This window comes from Manacus candei, unplaced genomic scaffold (assembly GCF_025592945.1).
Source record: "Manacus candei isolate 608988 ecotype Guabito, Panama unplaced genomic scaffold, ASM2559294v1 h1tg000023l, whole genome shotgun sequence".
NCBI lineage: Eukaryota > Metazoa > Chordata > Aves > Passeriformes > Pipridae > Manacus > Manacus candei.
The window spans coordinates 17862750-17886585 of record NW_026138071.1 but is presented as its reverse complement, the minus strand read 5'-3'; the positions used below and the strand labels follow the sequence as shown (position 1 = coordinate 17886585).

The 23836-nt window shown below is 47.0% G+C and overlaps 1 protein-coding gene across 3 annotated transcripts in view; it reads right to left on the bottom strand.

Annotated features, from left to right (window-relative positions):
• The window catches only part of NRP2 (neuropilin 2), an 88698-nt gene that overhangs the window by 21021 nt on the left and 43841 nt on the right, over positions 1 to 23836 (bottom strand). For all 3 annotated transcript variants that reach the window (XM_051786841.1, XM_051786842.1, XM_051786843.1), the window contains exons 8-14: positions 21930 to 22074; positions 21277 to 21626; positions 20052 to 20196; positions 16657 to 16773; positions 13950 to 14102; positions 4147 to 4409; positions 1985 to 2081 (exon numbers count right to left, since the gene is read on the bottom strand). In XM_051786841.1, coding sequence (XP_051642801.1) covers positions 1985 to 2081; positions 4147 to 4409; positions 13950 to 14102; positions 16657 to 16773; positions 20052 to 20196; positions 21277 to 21626; positions 21930 to 22074 — 1270 coding nt within the window. The remainder of the gene's footprint in view (positions 1 to 1984; positions 2082 to 4146; positions 4410 to 13949; positions 14103 to 16656; positions 16774 to 20051; positions 20197 to 21276; positions 21627 to 21929; positions 22075 to 23836) is intronic.

Genomic DNA, 23836 nt, shown 5'->3' with positions numbered 1-23836 from the left:
TAGATACTTTGAAGAAGTAATCTATTACAAATTACTGGATCTGAAAAGCAATAATCGCTACTTACTACTGATTACTTTCTTGCAGAAGTAATAGGCTTCTGATTATTTTTAGATTACTTCTGCATTATGCCTGTGAGTCACAGAAGCAGACTGGCTCGACTGAGTGTTAGGAAATCATCACTCGGGTTCAAAATGCGAATGACACGTTTGTCAAAGGAAAAAATTATTTTGACTTATTAGCGTTCTTTCATGCTAAAAAGGAGTCAGATTACTTCCAAAGATTATGTTTGAAAAGACAGTAGCCTGTGCTGGAGTCAGCTATTCTCACGGCTCTGACAGAGAGAGAGCAGCACTGCATCTCTACCATTTCATTATTATTTTGGTGAAATCGGAAATGACCCCTTAGTTATGTTAAAGTTTGCAGTGGGAGCCCTTTGCTGGAAATGATCTGAAACAAATGTTCCTTATGGGTTATAAGATCCACATTCAACTTCCTAGATTGGGAAAAATAATTTTGTGTAGCAGTTTGGTGTTATTTTTAGGGCTGGCAATGCTGGAAACTTTGTAATTTATTAATGTTTTTGTTTTTGAAATATTAAGCTTTAGGTTCATGAGGCCCAAGATACAGTAACCCTGGAGATAGGTGAATTGCTGAGCTCAAAAGAAGTCAGATAGGAAATGCTATTAGTGTTAATCATTGGTCTTGCTTCTCTTTAATGCCATAGAAGGCAAGGGATTAAAACACCACAGTAAAGCCTTAAATACAGGGAATTTGACATCTGAAGTATTAGCTCCTTTGGCAGATGGGAGACCAGCAGAGTTCAAAGCATCAAAGAAGCTGGGACTCAGCACTCAAGAGCATCTCTGGGGCAGTCCTAGTCCTCTGTTCTATTATCAATCCTGGCTACTGCACCATTTTCGCCATTGCTTGCCTGCACACGATGGCAAGCCATGGGACCAGCCTTTCTCAATCACAATTTGTCTGGTGCTTCCTCCCCTGAGAAACCCCTCTTTGAAGAGAGTGTTTGTCCTGCTTGAGTAAGGAGGCACTGGGATCCTTCCTTGGTGGGGGAGAGGAGAGCAGCTTCCTCGAATGGGGCCTTTCAAATTCTAGAAGGGAGAGAGGCTCTGCTCCACTGACTTTTTCCATTGGCTTCAGGATGGGTCGGACACCTTGCAGGTGTTTAGCAGTAAAACATGCCCCCCCAGGTCGTGCAGAAGATTAGGACCTAGTTACTGTGGGTGGGTCTCAGCACAGATCCCACTAATTGAATACTGCTGGTCCCATGCTCCACTGGGATACCTCTAAATCCACACCCAAGCTAGATGGCAACCAGAGCTATCAGAGTGCCTGCATGGACATGCCAGCTAGAGGAAAAGGGTAGGGACGTGGCTCCACCAGCAAACTGCTGGACATATCTTTTTTTTTGCTCTTTTTTTTTTTTTTTTTTCCAAGTCCTCTCTGTCTTTTACATTGAATTATTCCACCTGGCTTTTGGCCTGGTTTGAGGAACAGTGAATTCTAGGACAAAAATTTCTTTTGTTATTCTGTTAACATTGCTGTAAAACCCCTCTGCTATTTTCTTTCTTGTTAGAGAAGACTCCTTTTGAACTCATCAGCCCCTCTAAGCATGTAATGCTGACTGACAGCTGGTTTCTTTTGTCAAGCACTTTCCTTTTAAATTCAGTGTATGTCCTTATCACACAGAATAGTCCCCAGTAACTGTTAGTGCTGCTCTTTTGGCTTTGCATGGCAGAGACGTGCTTCCTTCCTCTCACACCAACGCAGGCAGAGCTCCTGTCTCCCAGAGACTGAATCCCCCTCATTTCTTTAATGGGCAAGGGATGTCCCAGCTGATATCCAGAAACTCCTGGTAACTCAAGCAGAGGAGAGGTGTCCCACTGACACCTTGTGAGCAAAGGCTTTCCGGCCCCAGCTTCCCCCACCGCCATCCCTGACCCCATGGCTGGAGGCAGCACATACCCATGCAGTTCTCCAGCGGGATGTCAGTGCCGAGCCGGATGTCATCGAGGGCGAGCTCTCCTGAGTGGCCGTTGCGTATAAATCCCTCAAACACAATCTGTGAGAAATTGGGACAGAAATGTTAATGCTGAGCTGGGAAGCAGAGACTGGTTGCTTGCTCCCAAGGGAAAGTGAGGGGAAATCCCTGCATACCTGTGGATCACCTGAGTCTAGTCCTGCTTCTTTGCCCTGCCTCTGCCACCCCTTCCCCAGGGAAATCTGATGTGCAGGGACGGGTTTGGCAGAGAGATCTTTACCTGGCAGAACTTGGCTTGATTTTGTTCACTTAAGCGCTTCTCATAAGGAATAAAGACTCAGTGAACCCCCCTGGCCCTTATATAAATGGTTCAAGTGGCATAACACTGAGTTACAGCAGCAGCAGCTTTGGCCCATGGTATCAACCAGGCTATAATCAGAAAAAGGAAGGGAAGGACACAAAATGCACGGCTACATTAACCATAAAGTGATGTTCCCAGCATCGTTACATAAGAAGTATTGAAATGTTAGAGGAGAAGGGTCAATTTATTCCTACTTAATCACAGGCAAAATATATTTATGAAAATAAGTAGAGTCGTTAGCTCTAAGAACTGCTGAGTGGAGATACTTGCAGTATTTACATAAGGATGCTGTTATTCAGCTAATGCTGATATATTCATGTTTAACACACAAAGTAGTCAGCCAGTGCCCATCATTCTTATATAGGCATATTGTGTTTACTGGTATTTTATTAAAAAGCCAAACCCATATATGCAAACTAGCCATGCAGCTCCAGTGCAAAGCTTTTGCTTTATACCTCCACGCCTACTCTCAAAGCACTGGAATAGGCTGCTCAGGGAAGTGGTGGAGTCACCATCCCTGGAAGCATGTGGATGTGGCACTTGAGGATACACTTTAATGCTGAACAAGGTGGTGCCTAGGTTAACAGCTGAACTTGATGATCTTGGTTGTCTTTTCCAACCTTAGTGATGTTATGGTTCTAAGGGTCCAAATAATTTCCTAGGGCTATGTATTTCACAAACTTCCTCTCCCCATATTAGGTGCCCCCTTTTATCTGAGGTGCCTGAGATCCACATCAGCCTGCCAAGGACACCTCCCTGAAGGGCTAGGCATCTGACTGTGCAGGGGATGGAGTGTCTGAGCTGTGGGTCCCAACCTTGGGCCATCAAGCCACATGGGAAGCAGCAGTTTGGAGGGGTCAGTGGCCTGACAGCTGCGGCTCCTCCCTTAGTCAGAATCAGGGCTGGGATCTGGCTGGAGCGTGGCTCCCCAGCAGGGTGGTCATTAAAATGCTGCCTCAAGCCTGCAAGTACATTTCCTTCTGCATTGGAGAGTGCTGGATGCTGTGCTGATGCTCATTAGCAAGTGACAACAGTAGCCCTGGCTCCCTGGCAAACATCACGCTGCCCAGAAGGGCTAACCATGCCAAAGATGCTCCTGGAAGCAGCAGCCTCTCCACGGGGTGCTGGTACAGCTGTGCCAGAGGGTCTCAGGCAGCTGTGGCGAGCAGCACAGCTCCCTTCCTCCCTTCAGCTCACCCCTTCTCTTCCACTGACCTCCTGACAGTGGGACAGGGCCTTGATCCCACAGCACTGTACCCAGCCCTCTGATCTGGTCTATGGTATCCGAGAAGTGGAATTACAAATGAGCTCACATTCCCTCTTCCTTCTCCCATGTCAGCACTTGCAGCTGAGGCTGGAGAATGGCTGTTTGCTGACACCCTTAAGAGCTGGCTCTGCTCCCTCCTAGCTTTCCACTTCTCCTGGCTGCAGGGTTTGCTCCCTAGAGCTGAACGCCTGCCTCTGGTCAGACTATCTGATGACCTTTAGTTGGAGGGGGAGGAAATGCACAAAACAAAATGAAAAAAAAAAAAAAAGGGAGAGTATTTGCAAAGTGGGAGATCTGAGGAATATAAAAGGCAACAGGCTGAACAAAGGCCCAAGTCTGTGCAGAAGACAGGCACTCTCAGAATAACAAACACTGTCGTTTAGTTACTATGGTAACTTGAGAAACACAATGAAAACAGCCACAGTCCCTAATGATGAATGGGCCCTGGCTCTGAAACACTGAAATCAAGATGCTGTAGATGTATACCTGGCCTATCACACCTTTCCTGAGCATCTTACCCGGTACTCCATGTCGTAGCTTGGCAAGATGATGCGACCTTCCCTCCACTCCTCCCCTTGGTCCTCCGTGATGACCCACAGTGCCTTGTGCTCCTGGCTGGCTTCCCGCCAGACCCGTAGCATAACCCCATTGCTGCCCCATGCCTGGTACTGAAAAACCATGCAGACAGCACTCTGGGGCAGATAGATGGTGGGGCTGATGAGTCGGGCTCGCTGTCCTTCCCGCCTTCCACTGCTTTGCAGCTGCAGGTAATTCTTGACATCTGTTCAGAGAGGAAAACAACATTATATTATTTTCTGCAGCCACTGGCAACAAGGGTCTCACCTCCTGCCAGGTGGCTTTGGCAGTGCAGCCTCATGCCTGCAGAAGTGGGGTCTCACACCAGCACCCTCTGTATGCTCATCCAGCTGTGCCACCGCTGCATCCTGTGCAGCCCAGGCAAGGCATCGAGTAGCATGCTTCCCTCACCAGCCACCACCCTCTTGTAGGAGACCAACAGCAAAACCAGAAAGTGGTAAGATGAAGACTGACATAATTAGGAGAAGTTAAAGAGCAGGAGCAAGCTATTGTCAGAAGAAGTGATGCCACAATAATTGCATCGGCAGGAGGTATGTGTATTATTCTTCTGGGAGCTAGCTCAGTGAACAAGCCTGAGGTGGGTTTTTCTAAATGCTGGTGTTGACAACTCTTCTTGTTTAGAGGATACACACAACAAAATGAAACCCTGGCTCTCAGTTTTTCCATAATACAGGAAAAGAGCCTCTAAAGCACAGCCCAGAGGAAGGACATGGTCCCAAAGAGTGAAGCATGCATAGGTGATGACTGGGTGGTTGCAAACTTGAAGGTATTTGAAATAAATACAGCAGAGGATTCACTTGCTTTAATACTACATTTAAATTGTACCATGCTTTTTGTCAATCCTTGGGGAGGAGATTTGATACGTCTGATATGCCAGGGGAAGTTTAAGGCTGAGACTGGAACTGGAGATATTTGATCTGAATACCAATAGCAGCAAAAGCCCACGGATACAAATCCCTTGGCACAGCTGACTTCATCTGGGATCAGTGGTTTCCAGCCCTCTCTGACAAGAAGCCTCCTCAAGGAGTTTCCCATTTGCAGCTTGGATGTCTGAAGTCCCTTAGCACAGACTGAAAGCCAAGTCAAGCTGAAGTGATCCTTACCTGTCCCCCCATCATGACCAACATCAGGACAGAGTCCCTTGGGTTGCTCTGACTGCAGTGCCTGCAGTACAAGGCGATACAGACAGGCCAACTACAGATACTGCTGGATTTTGTATTTTGCTCAACAGAGGGATGCACATACTTGCCCTTGCTAGACAGTGGGCAAGTGCCACTGGTGCTTCATGCCAGAATGTGCCAGCCCTCCTACAGCCTAGGAGGGTTATCTCTGCCCCAGGACTGAAATGAAGGGTCTGCTGCTTCCTTTCCCCATCTCTTAGCCTGCTGTGCTTGACAGGCAAAGCTCTGAGCAGCAGCTTGCCTCCTGCTTGCCCTACTCCCTCGGCGGTTTCAGTGCCCACAGCAATAGCAGTGTCTGCACTTAGAATGTTTGCAAAGCACACTCAGAACACCTTCAAAACTTAAACCAGAGAGCCCTGAACTTGGAATCCATTGAAAGACAGGTGCCACCCAGGAAATGGCAGCTGGCCTCGCTGCTGCTCAGCAATCAGGTGACATCCCAGCCCAAGGGAGATCTATCAATGGCCCTGGCCCTGTTGCAAGTTTGTCACTGCCAGAGAACTGAAACCAACCACTGTGAGTCGGTTTCTAAAATAAATTTAGGACAAGACAACAGGAATATTTGACAACAGTCGACTCCTGGGATGTATGATCAAAATATTTCAACAGTGTATCCACTCCTATGAACTTTCACTGATTTTACTGTGTGAAGGACAAATCTGTCCCTGACTGGCCACATAAAGAAAGAGCAACATTTTTTAGCAATATTTTCCGGTACCTGTGAAATGTACCTGGGCCACTTGGCACTTTATGCCAACAAACAGTAGCAGAAAAAAAGATTAAAGTATGTTTGCCCACTCCTGCCTGAGTGAAATCACTTGAAAAAGTACCATGCCGTTCTCTAATGGAGGAGTGTTCTTGTGATTTACCTCAGAGTGGTAGTAGTGGAGGAGGAGATGTGGGAGATAAACAAGTGGAGGAAGAAAAAAAAAGAACAAGCTGTACTCCATGCCTAAGGAGCGATAAGGCATAATAAGTCATCAAGGTCTCCTGAATTAAAATCCTCTTTTTGTAATTCACTACAAGCCTCTTCAAATAAAAAAGCAACAACAAGAAGAAACCAGCAACAACAAACAAGGGAGAATATCAGACTGTGGTCATACACTTATCTCGCAGCTGAAATGGTCTCACAGGCAAATCTTTAATAAAAGCACCAGCCAGGCTCTAGAATGATCAAATCCAGATCCTCAAAGTTCAGGACCAACCTTTGGTGCCACTGCCTAGGCAGCCTGATTGAGTGCAGGGATGCGAGCCATCCTTAGATCCACCCAAAGCCTACAGCTGACCTCAGGGGACTATGTTAATTGTGCAGCTGGACACCTCCCATGGTCTGCACCCTGGGAGCTGGTGGGACCCAGTGTCACTGCCTCTGACACTTCAACAAAAGAGCCTGTGCATCTGAATCACATCCCTCCTGCCAGGGTTGACACCACCCTTCTGTTTGTTCCCATTCCTATCAGACTGCAAAATCAAAGAAACTCCTCAACTGCAGCCAAAACCAATGCTCCCCTCAGCCACACAGGATCTTTCAGAGTCCCAGGAACCCTCCATCTCCTGTGCTCCCTGCCCAACTCTTGCTGGGGCACACAGAGTTCTCCAGGACCTACCGGCAGTCCCAAGGGCTGCAGGAAGGCTTAGTCTTCAGGTGATGAATCCAGCTGCTCCCCTGCAAGTAGCAGTGGGTTTGGGCACCACATGCTCTCAGTCCTGGTACCAGTTTCTGGAGTGAAAAGCTGAGCACAAGCAGGTATGATTTTTTATGTCATTTGAAGATGAAATGGCTGGATCACTCTAATGGCTAGCTGGACCTTTGGAAAAGCCCCACGAAATTGCTGAGATTGTCTGAATAAGGGCACTGTGGAGCTAATTGTTGGAACAGCATGTGGGAGCATGGTGGTTCCAGCAGTCACTCTGTTTGATAGAGTAGATGGAAGCCTTTGGCACAGAAAGCACCTGAGAGGCTGATTTTCCCTGTTAAAACACTTGAAGGGAGCTTTGCAACGATGAGCTGATCAATTCTTCCAGGATCAGAAATGCATTTTAATCTCTTTCCCAGAACTTTGCTTTGCAGTCTCTATTCCAGCTATATCCCCCACAGAACTGGCACTGCTAGTTCAAAGCACTGGCTCAAAAAAAGGCAGGACAAACCTGCTCAGGCATTTTACCACTCTTTTGCAACTGAGGCTATGGCATAAATCTCATGGAAGATTTATGGGATCATCTGGATGTAGGGGAGCCAGTAGTATGAACATGGAACCACCCCAGCCAGATGACGGCAGAGCCCCTCGTATGCGTATGGCAGTGAGTCCCGGATAAATCACCAGCTGGGGTCTGTAAAACAACCATCTGGCCAACGCGGTTTCCTCTTGGCGCACCTGTCCCCTCCTGCTAGGAAGCCATCTGAGAGAACATTAAGGGCAGCGGGGGATGAAGCCTCACAGTTTGGGTCAGGCTGCAAGCACAAGATACAGCAGCCACCCTCTCTGCAAGGTCAGCCTGCCTGTGCTTGGGTCCTGCATGTTTCACCCTCTCTCCCAACAAAAGCACCTTCCCTCGTGAATCTCAGCAGAACATATGGAGGTGTTCCAGCAAAACATGTTGGGCAGCAAGTACACAAGCAACTACTGAGTGTTCAGATGCCCTCTGCATTTCCCCCTCACTGGATATTGTTGAATTACAGCTGCCGCTCCCATGGAGGGACCACGCTGAATTGCCTTCACTTATGTCCCTCCAAAGGTCACTGCACTCTTCTTCATTGCAGAGTTTATTTTGCAGTGTGCTTTAGTGGCAACACCACACTCCAACAGCAGCCACCTCTTGTCGGTCAAATCCCATAGGTTACAACACTGCTCCAGGCAGTGTCTTGCTGCTTGCATAGCCCCAAATACCACCCCAACCATGCTGTGTCACAGCCAAGGGGACATCCCAGTGGGGCCTGATCATGCCATTCTTCTGGGGCATGTGAGTTGGAGGCTGCATCAGCTTTTGCCACTCCCGGGAAGCAGATCCTCTCAGATCCCCTCAGGGGATCTGATAGCAAGGGAATGGCAGCTGCATGAATATGCAGATTGAAATTGGATAGTTATTATATTTTTAATTTTTTTGGCAAATCATGCAAATTCACCTTAAAAGGCTGCTGCTGTAATTTCAGTAACAGGCCTCTCCTCAATGACAGACTTTCATTTACCAAACGAAGTCAATCCTCCATAAAGCTAATATTTATATTAACTAGATCATTGTGTCTGCTGGAAAATCCCCTCAATTTTGATTATGTGTTAATTAGCCTGCCAAGTCCTTGCCATTTCAGTCTCTAAATCAATCCTTCGAAAGGCATAAAGCCCCACACTTGCCCAGAACCAAGCTTTCTGCCTGCTTTCTGAAGCCTTTCTAATGGACCAGCCATTACATCCTCTCAATTAAGCCTCATATCCTCAACAGCACTGTGCAACTGTGAGTCCTACAGGAGCACAGGGAGGGCGCAGTGTCCCTGGCAAATCAAATGCCCATTAGAGCCTGACGTTTATGCTAAGTGAGCTGCCTGTCACTGAGCTTCATCCTCCGTCCTCTGGCAGCCCAGCTGGCACCCTGCATGCCCCTACATGTAAGGGTGTGTGGAGACCCACCTGTGCCCAGTGTTTGTGCACGCACCACTGAGGGCATCAACCACTTCCATCACACAGTCTGCTCACTGCTGCTTGCTCGTGCTTGCACGCGCTTTCCCAAATCAGGCTCTGTGACTCACAGGCTGCTGAGGCACTGCTGTGAAGCGATGGAGTGGTGCCCACACTAAGGTTTGAGAGATGGTGGCTTGCTTTCCAGAGAGCATTCCAGCCTGGTTTTTTAGGCAGTGTGTGTCACTGGTGTTTGGGTCCAAAAAGTGACTAAAGACTCGGGCAAGCAGTGAACAAATGGGTGACCCCAGAGGAATGGTTTCTTCTCCTCTGCCTCCAGCCCAGCCCAAGTGAGTGAGAGCTTTGCTGGAAATGCAGGGACAGACCATGGCCATACCCCTTTCTCTCATGAAAGATAGTATGGACACAAAGACAGCCACAGACCAGCCCTAGCCTGCAGCCAGGGAACTCCCACAGCCCAGCTGACACTCAGCAAATCTCTTGTGAGCTGGGTGCTGGGTTGTCCCAGCTCTACCATGCTGCAGGCGGCCAGGGCACAAAGGATTTTTTAGCATTTGCTGTCCTGACTGTGCAAACAACAGTCTGGAGAGACCTGTACAGCTTTGCTGAGAGGCAATAGGCACCACACATGAGGGGAGTGAGGTGAGACAGTGCTGGATATGTGGTCTCCTTCCCACAATGTGCAGCTGCCCACTCACTGCACAGAAGGGTTTGACTTTCACACTACCCCACATGTAAAATTCCTTCCTACTTCAAAGGAGAAAGGATTGACCCTTGAGGTCAAAATGTGTCCCCAAGGCACAAGCCCTGAGATTCTCATGAGAGTAAGTGCAGACCCAGTTTAGTCCAGCCCTGCTTGTTAACACCATGAAAACCTTTCTGCTGGTTTGGACACAGTAGAATCAAGGCCTTCAGGCAGCAGTTCTCATGGACTGCAGGAAAAATATGAAACTTTCCCTTTTAAAGATCCCATGGGAAAAATACAAGAATGGTAAAGGGGTCACCATCAGCTTAAAACCAGCTCAACATTTGTTTCTCTTAAAAAATAAGCTCTTACGAAACTTCAGAGCACTACAAACACTCCTCTGCTGAAAACACTTTGAAACAAATAAACCTTTCCCTGCACTGCCCACAACCCAAATGAGCAGCATTCCTGACCCTCAAAGGCAGCTAGGCTGTGGCCCAGAAGAGAAGCTCTCAGTGGGTTTTGCAGCCCAACCCAAGAGCTGTGTGGTCAGGAGAGCTGCAAGGTTAAAAGTGCTTCCTTTTTTGTGTGCATGTACAGCTGCCAACAGCCAAACAACACAGGGTTCACAACACTGCCAGGGCTCTGACCCTGGCGCCGTGCTCGCCCAAATGAGAAGCAGTATATGGTAAAGCCGCAGACCCCACAGTGCTCCTCTAGGACCACAAGGTATTTGCTTAAGCACTGCAAGAAAAGAGAAGGAAAAAAATAGGCAAAACACACCCATTCCAGCTTTTCACTGCTGGCTTATTAGTGTAGCATCACTGAGAGCAATGCAACCACACCTGCCACCTAAGGATATGACCCAGGATCTTTACACCCTTTAGGATCAAGACTCCAGTGAAATTCAAAGATGGTGAAGAGTTGAGGTGCCCAAGTTATCAACTCAGATTTATTTTCAGGTCTTAAGACCTTTATCTTGACACCAATGGCATGCTGCCATTGCGTGCAGCAGGAGGGGGGATGAAATCTCATTGAAACCTGAACTTGTTGCTCCTTGAAGCTTGCTAGGTGCAGCTAAGGGGAATCTTTCTAGGGATGGGAAGCATCTTAAAGTCCATAGAGGGAAAAATCCTGGCAATCTCCTGTGGGGGCATGGAAAAGGGAGCCACTGGTATTTTCTAGGCTTGCAAAGGGCAGGTAGCAGTTGGAACCATGCTGGGCTTCTGCTGAGCTGGGCACTCTGAGTGCACTTTCACCAATGAGGTCTCCAGACGTGTAATGGGAGACTGCAGGAAAGGACGCTGGAGTTAATCCATGGTGCGAAGAGCCCAAGGAACACAGGGCTAAAAAAAGAAATGCAGAGCTGCCTGAAAGAGTATCCTGGAAATAAAAATAGTGGAATGAGAGCAGTGGGTGTCTTGTCAGTCTTGAGAACTTCTCCGTGCCAAAGACAAGGAGGAATTGCATACAACGCATAAAACGAAATTGGGAGATATCTGAGGAATTTAGGCTTGTCTCTCAGCAGACTTTTCTAATCAAGTGCCTCACAGAGGATATTTCACCATGGTCATTTCCTTCCCCCTCTCTCTTATGTAGACTGAGCCAGGGCTCCTCCTTTCATTATTATTTTTTCCCTTTTAATTTTAATTTTTGTTTTGCTATTTTCAAAAGAAGCAGAAACACATTCCACATGGCTCTTAAAGGCACAGCACACTTCCTTGCTACCGTGGAGCAGCCAGGCCTCTAGCCTGGGCCAGCACCTTTAAATCAGGGTAAATTGGGCTCCAGCAGCTTTGAGTTCCTATTAGCTTTTGCCCTGTCTCTAACCAAGCACAGCTGCTCTCCTTCACCCAACTGCTCACCCCAGGGTGGGGAATTCATAAGTAAAGACCACCCCGAACAACAGCTTTTCATTCCTTGCTCCCTGGAGTCTGAGCATGAATTTTCTAAGTAGAAACAAAGTGCTGGAGGGAGAATGAGGGAAAGGCAGGGGAAGAATAGGGGAGTGTGAACCAAACAATGCTTTGATTCTGTCCCCACCAAGAGCTGGCATCGCCTCTTTTTCATGTTTCTAGAGTTGCTTTTAAAAGCTGCGCGGGGAGGAAAAAAGCAAATACTTGCTTCCTTTTGTGTCATGCCTTCTTAATTTCTAAGAGCAGGACCAAAGAGAGGCATGGCAGTGACACCTTTGTATCCTGACCCCTCTGCAGCCCTGTGCTATGTGGGCAAGGTAGTGGCAGAGATGCCAGGAGGGCACAGCCCTGCCCAACCCATCCAGGAGGCAGATCCCACGGCAGCACCAATGACGACTGCCCAGCCTGTGCTTGGTGTCTGCTGCTGACTTCCTCTGCTGATATGGGCAAGTCACTTCAGCCTCCTGGAGCCACTACCTTGTCCTCTTCCTCTGCCTGTACAGCCCGTGACTTGCCGGCAGTGCCTGAGCAGCTGCCTGCACCCCAGCAGTGCTTTGCTGCCTGACTCTGCACAGCACTGTAAGGGAGAGCTCTTGCACAAAAACAGATTACTGAACTCAGCAGGACAACGTGCCTCAGCCCCAGTGATGAGACCTTGCAATTCATAACTGAGAAAAAGGAGAGAGAGTAGAAGAAGTGTAAAAAACAGAACTGCATGCTGAGCCGTCTGAGGCAGCACCAGCCTCTCCTGGGCTACAACAGAGTCTTCTAAGAAACTATGGCCAACTAATTGTAGGGAGACTCGGGGGAGAGGAAATGAAATGAAAAATTGAGTCTGAGTTATAAAAATAAGTAATTTTTATCCTACTTGCAGGAGACTTATATTAATTAAACATTATTACAGAGAATGAGATGGGGAGGGTTATTAAGTCTGGGGCTGGCTGTAAGTGTTCTCTCCTATTGCCTGAGGCTCCACTGAGCTCCAGATATTAATCTTCTAAAGCACTCAAATGCTGAAGAGATAAACACTTGACATATGAAAATATTTTTCTCCATAGCAGACACTGTGTCCCTGTGTCACGCCAAAGAATTCGTCAGATGTCCATATGGGCTGCACTTACAGCATTACCGTGTCTCTTAGAAAAAAGCTGAGCACCTCAGGAGCTGAAGGGAAAAATGATGTGTTCATTTGTGTGGGGGTGATTTGTGTGTGGAGATGTAGCAGATTCTCCTCTTCCCATATGTTTCTAGAATACATATTTTCCTCTTTAGCACTGCCTACCAGGTGTTGGCTGCATGGCTTTCCAACTGGCTGGCGGCACTGCCAATCTGGCCAGCGACTCTGCCAGGTGGCTAACAGGTTCGCCTGAATGTTTGCATCTCGAGACTCAACCTTACCAAGGGGAGGGCGAGGAGGAGCCCACAGCATGCACGGCTCCCTGGGAGCATGACATGCAGACACTGGAATCACCGGGCATCAGGGCAGAGCTGAAGACAGGTAAGATCGGCCAGCTCCCCTGGGGGGAGTCTTGAGTTTCACGGGCAGTGACTGATAGTGAAGTGATGCTACAGTGACGCAGTCTACTGTTATAAGGAAACTGGCAAGTGTTCTTCAAGACAACCATGCCACAAAGTCAATGAGGGATAAGGAAAGTGCACTAGTCTCGGGGTGAGTTCCAAGATGTGAAGCTGATCAATGTGGTTGATCTATCAACCACATTGCCAGAGGCAGGCTGCCTTCCAACCCATGCCAGCACATCTCAGTGAGGTCCTCTGCCACACATGAAAATCTTCTGCTTCCAAAGCATGGAAGAGAAAAAAAGTCAAACAGCAAGAAGATGGCATTTCAGCATTCTTAGGGCTTAACTGATCCTTCACTTGGAGGAGATTGAAATCTAGCCTATGCAAGCCCAGAGTACAGAATATCTGAAGACTACGGGCAATCTGAGTAACATATGGGAGGAAGAAGTGCATTCTGAGGAAAAAGCACTGGATCCTACAGAAGACATTTGGGTGAGGATGTGGAAGAAAGCCTGGGCTAACCTTCACAGTCACAGGGGGTTCAAAACCCACTGCTGGATTCAAGGCTATCTCAAGAGGACAGTTAGAATAATTCAATGCCAGTGGTCACAGCCCTATAAATAAATCATGAACCATAGAGCAAAGCATCTGAAAGCTTCCATAAAAGAAAATGTTCAGCTCTGCACAGCCTTCAAAACTCGTGATAGCTGTGCGATAATCATTTATACTGTTTGCATGGAGAAAGCCCCATCAACTCCCTCTTCCCTGCTTTGGTATTAACCATCTTACCAGGCACAGTCTCAGGGCTTGGTTCAGAGTTGCCAATCCAGGTGCTTGTAGGCTGAAAAGACCATGTATAACCAGTTGCCAAGTCGTGTGACCAGCCACAGAGGTCTTCGGGAAGATCAAAGTTGCAGTTAAAGTTTGCAGGGAGCTGGAAATCTTATAAAAAGAAAGAAAAGCAAAATAAAGTTGGATTAAAAAATGACCTACCCATGAAGGGTTGCTATTGAAAACCAACTGAAAACTAAAATAGCTTGCAAGCCATCAATATCAAAGAAAGCATGAAATCTCACTCATACTGATGCTTTTAACCTATCTCACACTTCCTCAGCTCCAAGGATCAGCCTTAAGTTCTGCATCATCAAAATGTTCTCACCACGTCCTGTGGCTAATCCACCAAAGTAAGCAAATATAAAAGCAAGTACCAAATGCCTCCAGACTCTAATCTAAGCACCTTCTCTTCATCCCCTAAAGTGGTCAATATTAAATGCCTTTTTAAATGTCAGGGAAGAGTGCTTCCTGAGTGCCCCATGCTCAGCAGTTCCTGCTCTGACTCCAAAAGGAAAATCTCAAGTGCTCCAGAAACCCAGCTCCTGAGTGACAGATCTAGCCACTTGCACCAGACGGGAGCTGTCTGTCAATGTGGAGAGCTGTCACTCACCGCTTCCTACCTTCTTGTGGAAATGCTACCAGGGAAAATGTGCGGCCACCATGAGCTCAAGCTTTTGGATCCTGAGTGAAAGGAGACAGCCTCTATTTCTAGCTCTGCTATGGACTCACCACATGGTCTTTGGGAGTCATTTAACTTCTCATCTGTGAAACAGAAGCAGAGCTAATTCCCCTGTGACAACAGCTTTGAAAGCTCTGGAGAGCTTTCCTGGAGAGACAGGGCTGTGGACAGGCGGGCACATGCCAGGGGCTGCATGTAACAGTGAGCCAGCTGCTGGCTCCATTGGTTGAGGGAAGCAGTCATAAGGCGTGGAGGCTCCAGAAATGGCCTAAATCCATCCCAAGCACTCAGCGGACATGCACGTCTGAGCCTAATTATAGGCCAGGTTTTTCCTGAGCAAAGAGGAAGTTTTAAATCACAGTGCCCACAAAGTGAGAGAGAGCCAAAAGGAGGTGAGTGACTCCAGTGATAGCCATCAAGGGAACTTTGCTGCAAGGGGCAGAGGGCTTTTTTTTTACATGCTCCCACTCCAAAATAAAACAATGGAGATGGTGGATCTTTTTATTCCAATCTCTCATACCCTGGAGAGTAGCATTGTTTCTGTTTGGCTGTCATAAATCTGATTGTCCAGAGAAACACACTCATTGTTTCATGGAGTATGAGAATGAAAATTGTTGCTAAATCTGAGGGAAGTTAACAGGGAGGTTGGTTCCACGTTCCACAGCATACTCTGCTTGCTCTCTTGCCCTGGACTGCACCCAGGAATCTTGTTGTTGCAGAGACTATTACTGGCCTAAATTTCCTCTCAGCAGTTTTCCAAGTGCCTCAACGGTTGCAGGGTTGCACAGGCTTATCACTGAGGCAAAGCAATGAGAATCAGGCCCTTTGAGCTACTTCTGTAACTTGCATTTCCAGAACTAAACTACAGTAGAATCCCCAGGGGAGGTGTGAAAAAGCCAATTAATGTTCTTTTTTTAATTTATTTATTTAAAAACCCATTAATTTTTCCTCTGGGACTGAAAGCTGAAGTGACAGAAGTCCTAGGAGCTATCTCAAAGGATAGTTTGTGAGATTCTTGTTGAAGTCCTTGTGTAAATGCTCCAGTGCTGAGGCCCAGGCTCTGCTGTCATGCCCAGGGGAGTGCATCTCCTGCCTACTGCACTGTACAACTAACCTTGCTCAGCTCTGCCAAGCCCTCTTCTCTTCATCTGGGCATTTCACAAACTTTAGATGCTCACACTGCCCTTGCAAGGAGCAGAAGAATATGATGTCTGCTTGTACAGGTAGTGATCTGAGGCAGAGAAGATTATCCTCTCCAAGCACAGGCTCTTAACAAGCACAGCATGTAGTCTAAACTAACATTTGGCCTCTTCCATAGTCAGAAGAGGCAGGCAAGTGCCACAGATATCAAACCATTTCCTGTACATCTGACAGCCATCTAAGACTGCGCGGATGAAATCTTGCCTGGAGTGTTACTGTTCCTCTCTCTGCTGCCTGCACAAGGAGCCCAGGCTGTTCTCCTACCTTTTAAGCCACTGATATTAGGGAAGATGATCCTTACACAGATAAGTGTTCAGGACATCAGTCTTCGATAAACATTGTGATTTACTCCCACAGTTGACTTCTGCAAAGGAGCCCTGCATACCAGGCAGTCTGAATCTCTCCTCTGAATCACCTTCTGAATTTATGACATCCAGCCAAGGGGATCTGGAATGCAGGTGGCTCTAAACAGGGCACTAAGTGAGTTTCTTCAGGTCATGTAAGGAGGCTTGGAGAGCAGTTCTTTGTGTCTTGTACCGTAGGGACACATTTAGTCGCTATCTCTTGCTCTTCTGTCCTTCCTTGATATAACTTATCAGATTTTGGCAGGTTTTGTTTATGGGTTGGTTTGGGTTTTTTTTATCTTGGCCTATCACTAATAATATTACCCTAAGCTTTCCAGGAATCAGCCCTATGTATAAGAGCTAATAGGAAGATAAGAGTATTTTCTTAGCTCTTAACCCATCACTTATTGAGATAAAGATGTGCTGCTCTGATACATACCCTCCTCATCTCCACAGCTATCACCACACTCAGTTGCATCTTCATCAGTTGGGTATGGGGTGGTGGTCTCTTCGCTCTTCAAAGTGGGCACCAGTGTCTCTGCAGTGGGCTTTACATCTGAAAAAAAGAGGAGTAGAGATGCTGTTTGCAACAGACAGTACAAGAAGCCCAGGTAGTACGAAACAAGGGAAAAAATCTTTTTCTCATGTTCTTAAAATGGCAGGAAGAGATAAAACAAGAATACTATGAAATTTCCACGCGCTACAGATGTCAGCACGGTTTGAACTTCAAGTGAACTGTCTGTTTCCATATGGGAGTTCTACGGATTTGGAGTTCCTGTTGGACACACTACTTTTTCTCTTAATTTTTTAATCTACAATCTACACTGGTGTTGGCAATCCACTTAGCTGTCATTACTGGATAAGTGAGATCACAGGCAGAACATCTTTTTCTTTCATAAAGGCATATGACACGTTAAAAAAAACACACACAACATTCCCAACAATTGTGCCAATTTATAGAACAAGTCACTCAAACCCACAAATGATGTAACTGCAAACGGACCAAGAGGATCCCCTAGTGTGCTCTGGCTCACTGCAGAAAGCATCTGGTTTCACACTTCAGGCTCCTGACTATGCCTTCAAAGGGTCTCTGTCCAATTTCCCTTTCTCCAATGTGGTCCATGTGAAAGAACCTCCAAGCAGGTGTCAGGGGAAATTTAAGCAAGAAAGGGAAGGATATTAAGATCAACAGTAAATGACATTAGGTTCCAGCAAACTCTCCTTTTATGGGTGCATTAAGTGGAATACAGCAGGCTTGATTCTTTCCACTTCTAAAAAGAGGCAGCTTTGCTCAGTTACGTGTGATTGTGTTTCTTTGTCGGCACCCTTCAGGATATCATTTAATAAAGCCATAAGCAGGAGGAAATGGCTAAATACATTGAATATTTTCCATAGGCTCCTTTCAGCCCTTTTATTTTCCTGTTATTAAACATGTTGTACGTAAACCCTCAGTGGTTTTTTTTTTTATCTTTTTTTTTTTCCCCAGTGGCTGTCTTTTGTTCAGGATAAAATACCAAATAACCTCAAAGTCTTTTAATTTGTAAGTTCAAATTTGTTACAACCCTATAAAACTCCAAATGCAACCAAGAAGCAAATTGCAAGCAGCCAGGCACAGAAAAATGTCATAAAAAAAGAAAAGAAAAGAAAAAGCAGCAGGTGAAGGCAACATATCAAAAGCTGAGAGTTATTTAGAGCTGGTACATTTTTTTAGATTGTTGTTCCTGTATATTGAGATTTATGGCTAAAATGTGACAATGTGGAAGGACCTTGAAAGCCAAGTCCCATATGGGACACAGATGCTGAGCGGATGTAAATCAACAGTGTTGCATCGCCCTGGACAAGCCGCAGAAATATATCTTGAAAAATCAGTTACCATGGCAGAGCCGCAACACGATGGTTACAAGAGATAATGAAAATAGCAGGCAGGACAGCGTCATGTGTGAAATGGAAAGTGAAAAAGAGAGGTCTCGCTTGCTCGCTTTCTCTCCCTCCCTGGCCCTGCGAGTGTCTGTGTGACTGGTGGTAACTGCTAATCAAAATGCAAAGTCACTGAGCAATTGAAACCAGATGTTTGGAACTTCAAAGGAGAGAAATCCAGCTGCAAGTGAACATTCATCATTCGCCACTCTTCTGAAGAAAAATTCTGGCAGGTCTTTGAAAGAAGCCAATTGCTGACTGCCTGCTTCCCAATTATTGAGTTACTAGCCAACTAGTTTTGAGCCCAGTTGTGGCTGTTACCTGTTTAACTCAGTAATTAAGATGTTTATGGCTGATAAGAAATAGAAACAGCTGGGTGGGGTGCACATGGGCTTAGACCCTAACTTGAAAATATTTTTAATTAGCTTGTTTTAATCCATCTCTTAATCTTGTTCCCAAGCAAGTGCGACTGCCTGGGTTTTTGCAGCCAGTTCTGTAACACGCCTGGGTCCTCCCAGCAAAGGAGGACTACATCTTGCTGTTGTCAAGGGCTGCTGCATGTAGCCAGCCTGGATTAAGCATGCAGATAATGCCATGGGCTATCTCTGCTCCCCAGGTTGCATCAGGGATATAAATGCTTTTTATGACATGGTGAATCCACAAGATTACAAGCCCTGCTCTGATTACAAAGCCTGTAGATTAATAAAGCTATGGATATTTGTGATTTGGCAGTTGAGTTTTAAACATTACAATGTGCAAATTATTACCCAGACTGGGAAATGACTGTAAAGCACCCTGCCTGGAAAAAACATGGGCTGTTGCTACTGGTATTGAAACTGAGTGTGGACATAGATGTAATAGAAAATTTAGACCAAAAACAGCATAAGAAGTTGAGGATGACAAATCCTTCTTATTCTCTAATTTGGAGGAATGCAGTGGAAGGGCTGACAAATACATGGTTAGAAGTCTTGTGTGACTGCCTCCCTTTATGGCAGTGATGCAGTGCTGTGATGCACCAGCCAGCAATAGTCTGCAGAGATCTGGCAGCTGGAGACTCCTGGAAGCTGCAGGAAGCAGCAGTGTGGGAGCTGCCCAATCACTTCTTCACAGAGCCTCAGCTGCTGTTGCTTGCATGAAAACCATGGCACCTACTTCTCCCACAACTTCCTAAGATGTTGTAAGATTTAAAGTAAGATCTAATCTTGATTTAAAGTTTAGATAATTTACAATGGATTCCCAGTCCAGGATATTTACCATTGACTTCAAAAGTGACAAACTATCATTATTCTTAGTGTGTACGTGTCTTGTGTGATTTGCTTTAAGAGATTGTAATGCATCTCGTGGCACATCACAGGAGGAAATGGTAGTAAAGGCTCCACAAAAGCTCTGTGCCTTTTAAGCTTCCTAGAATGGGAATTCTTACAAGAAAATGCCTTCTACAGATGTGTTTATAAAATGGAAATCATACCTCTTTATCACTGACATCTGGAGACCAGATTCAGATTTAAGCAGATTATTAAAAAATAAAACAGATTAAAAAAGGGGTCAACTAGCCCCTGGTACTGAAAAGTTAACATCAGACCAAATCACCCATTGGGTGCATTTTTTGCTTTTGGGGATGAAACTATGGAGCAACCACCACCACCGAGCCTCAGAGGGTTAGAGGCACAACCTCTACTGATCCCAGTGAGTGTGTTAGACAGTTTTCATCTCTGTATTAAAAACAATGGTGGCTGCAAGGCATACCATGTGTGAAAAACAGGTAGTCAAAACTTCCCTGGTCTTAGAGATGGCAGAGTTAAATCCCCAACCTTGTCTGCAAAAGGGAAGAGAAATAACCTTAAGTTTGCACCTTGCTGGTTTAGTCCCTGACATGGCCCCAGTGCAGCCAGTGGGCAGAGGCGTAGGGGTTCCTACCTGTCCAGTCACAGCCCAGCACCTCCAGACGCATTCCTATTCCTGCTGGGGACCACCTCTCTGGGTGCACTCGGATGTACTGTGCCGGAACAGGGTCAAACCTTCGGACTTCAGGGATATCATAGTGGATGTTCCCTTCAAAAAGCTACAGAGAGAGAAAAGGCAAGAGATGTATGCATCTCACATGCTCTCAATCAGACCTGATATTTCGTGTCTGGCAGGATGTAGCCACAGTTTGAAATAGTTTGGCTGTCCAACTCCAGGCCATCGAGCCCAGATGAGCAGAAATTGGGCTGTTCCTTCTCAGTTTCAAGAGGATAAAACAGGCTATTTCTAAGAAACTCGCACAATGTCTCCTGGCCTTTGCTTAGAATCCAAGGGTCAGATTCTGATCTAATCCATGCAGGGAAAGTCTGGGGAATATCCACTAACTTCACATATAAATGAGATCAGATTCATCCTCTGGTAAATAAAGAAGCTACTGCATGTTCTAAGATAGTGTAAATGCTTAGTTTTCTTCACAGTCCAAGTACTGCTACTTTTCAGCTCACATGCACGAACTAGTCTGTGGGGAATAAACAGAGGACTATAGATAGCATCAGCCCTCATTTGTAGGATCCGGAAAAATTAAAATTTACCCAAATTTTAAGCAGATGAGTTTGCATAAAAACAGAACAGGCAGTAGCAGAGAATTCATTTATTCCTCAGGCCCCCTACCACTCCCATACCACTAAGCAAAAAGTTTATGGGGAATTCCAATGATATAGGAAAAATATGGGGAATTTCAGGGTCACATGTGTGGCAGAAAGACTTCAGATATAGCAAATTTCCCAAAGAGAAGTTGTGATTCATCTTCCTCTTTTAGAGGTGCGCAGCATGACAGCCACAACTTTCCTCTTAAAATACATAATTAGCATCAAACATAATTGAACACACCATCTTGTGGGCTCTGACCTGCAGGAGCTGGGAGAACCAGGTGATGTCCACATCCCCATGCCTAGTCCACAAAAGAAATGAAAATTGTCATCCCTGGGGAAAGGTGGAACCTACAGCCTCTAGGACAGATGGGGAGCAGCACCAGGGGATACAACCTGGGATTTCATGGTGACAACCCAAACTCCCAAACTCTGTGGGAGTGGACAGACTAATTCCCAATACCCCATCAGGCAGATTGAAGCTAGTCAGAAACATATCCTGTTCTGTAGCTGCACCAGACAGTGCCTACCTTGGCTTGCATTGTTTTGGGGTCCTGGATGAAGTCCCAGTCCTTTCCATTCATGCTGTAGGCCACCTTAAACTTCTTCACAAAGGAGCGGGACTCAGTGGTGGTCACACTGTCCCCTCCACGAGCCCCCTGAATAATGACGCCTTTGATATTCTTTGGGACACCAAGGTCCACCTGCAGCCACTCCTCCCCAGGCTGGGCTTGAGGGACACGAGGAAACCAGCCTGAGCGGCTGCTCACCAGGCGGGCCATGCTGGGAGACCAGTCGTAGCCTCTGATGGAGGAGGCAGAGATCTGCGAGTCAGGAATGAGGCCAGAAAGCATTCCCAGCAAGTTGGAGCAAGGTGAATCTGCAGGGAAGGAAAGGACATGAACAGTCAGAGTAGCTGAAGGGAGATGGTTGTGGTTCCCTCCACAGCTTTAAGCTCTGGACACTAAACCAACACCAACACTGGGAATTTCCCCCTTTGCATCTGGGACCTAGGTCCCTGTCCCTCCAAGTGCATCCCATGCCATGGGTGCTCCCATGCTGCTCTAAGTGTCACCATTCCCACCCCAAGCAGCCATGACAGTAGCAAGGGACAGAACCGCAGGACAGACTGTTGTAGAGACAGAGAGGAGGGCTGAGGCCAAGGGGAGGAAGGAACCCTCACCAGTGATGCGGCAGCCATACAGCTCCAGCCTCAGGGCGATGCCGTTGTGCCAGGTCTGGGGACGGATGCGCACGAAGCGTGTGAGCAGCGGGCTGTGGATCTTGTTGAGAACCACCTCTGTGGCATCCTCGTTGGCCTGAAATGTCTGCAAGGGAGAGGAGGCACAAATACTGTTACATCCTCACCAGATCAGCAGTCAAAATAATCTCATCAGGGAAAACCAAGGAGAGGCCTTCTGGCTGGGGACAGACTCCAACCAGGGCAAGCACCCAGGGGGTGGCAGGGAGATCTGAGCCACCGGCAGGACAGCATGATGGATGGACTCACCTATCAGGCAGGACACCGGAGAGCTTGCTGCCCCACAGCCTCTTACAGCACCCCAAGGCACCTTGGACTTTGAGTCCTCAGCTGCTTCGAGCTTGCCCCCAAACCTAGAGCTGCTCCAAGACAAATGACCAGGTATCCCCAAATGCTGTGTGAGATCTTGCCTCCCCTCTGCAGGTAAACAGGCTGACATCCCGACACATCCTTGCACTGAGCTCCACCACAAAATATCACGTGAAAGCAGTGATGTGAGCAGGGAGGATGCCACCTCTGCCTGGGGTGACAAGCTGCTGCCTCAGCCAGCCCCTTGCCTCTGCCTCTCCTGCACACATGCACCCCGCCACATGGAGACAGCCCGCCACACAGAGACAGCTTTTCAGGAGAGTTTATGATCCCACACAGTATGAAAAGGCTGCTGCCTTACCAGATGGCCATAATCAATAACTACCAGATGGATGTTAGATCCACCCCTTCTGCCCATTTTTTTAATAGGCCGGACAAGGACTGCATACTTGTGTTTCTGTTTCAGGCTAAAAAGCCATAGCAGGGAAGAAAAGGAAATACTCAACCCAAGGGTAATTTTCAACCCTTTCTCTGCTCCAGCATAAAGCTCTAGAGCTCACAGACTGAGGCTGCAGGCATTGCTGGCTTTCCCTCCAAGCACGCAGGCTCTTCAGGACAGGGCTAGAGCATCCTCCAGCCTCAGCCAGGAGCCACATCCACAGTGAGATATTGGCTGAGTTCTTCTGCAGGCTCCTACCACGCATATGCGTGCTAAGCACAGGAGCTCCCACTAAGTTTATCTCAGAGGAGAGCAGGAGAGTGTAATCTCTGGCACCAATCTCCTGTTGGAGGCAAGAGTCAAATGATTCAACTGCAGATCCCTGTGATCCAGGACAGAAGAAGGGGGTGAGGCAGCATCCTGGCCTCTTGCCTTAAATAGCAGTTAAGAAGCATTTTATAAGCCTCCCGTGGCTCTAGGCTTGCAGACAGCACATGTTACTGCTCTTCTCCCAGGATCCAGCACGCCAGGGCATGCAGAGGGTGTTTACAGGGAGGGACAGTAGCTGTTTGCAGCACCCCAGTTAGCTCTGGGCTGACCCTGCACACCACTGCCCAACCTGAGACAACAGCACTCCTTCAAGGCAGGGAGCAGCCATCCCACAGAGAGATTTGGTTGCAAATCTGGCTGGTAATTGGGATTTGGGCTTGATGTGAACTTGAGCAGAAATGCTAATCCAGAGAATATATATCATGCTGCTACCATTTAGCAACACAGCATGGTTTATATGTTTTTAATATCCTATTTTATCCTGTCTGACCCCACTTCCCATCATTTTCCTTGCTCAGCAGACACCAAATAACCTTTTTTTCCAGCAGGAGGGCTATAAGAAGAGTGGTTACTGTGAAACACGCTCCAGGAATGTTTGTGTGCGTGTCTCTGTTTGTGTGTGTGTGTCTTGTAAACCTGTGGCAACGCACACACAGAGAGTCTGAAAGTATATATTTACACACCACAGCAAAGCCTCCAGTGTTATGCCAACAGAGAAGCTGACACACAACACCTTACCTCTGAACCTAAC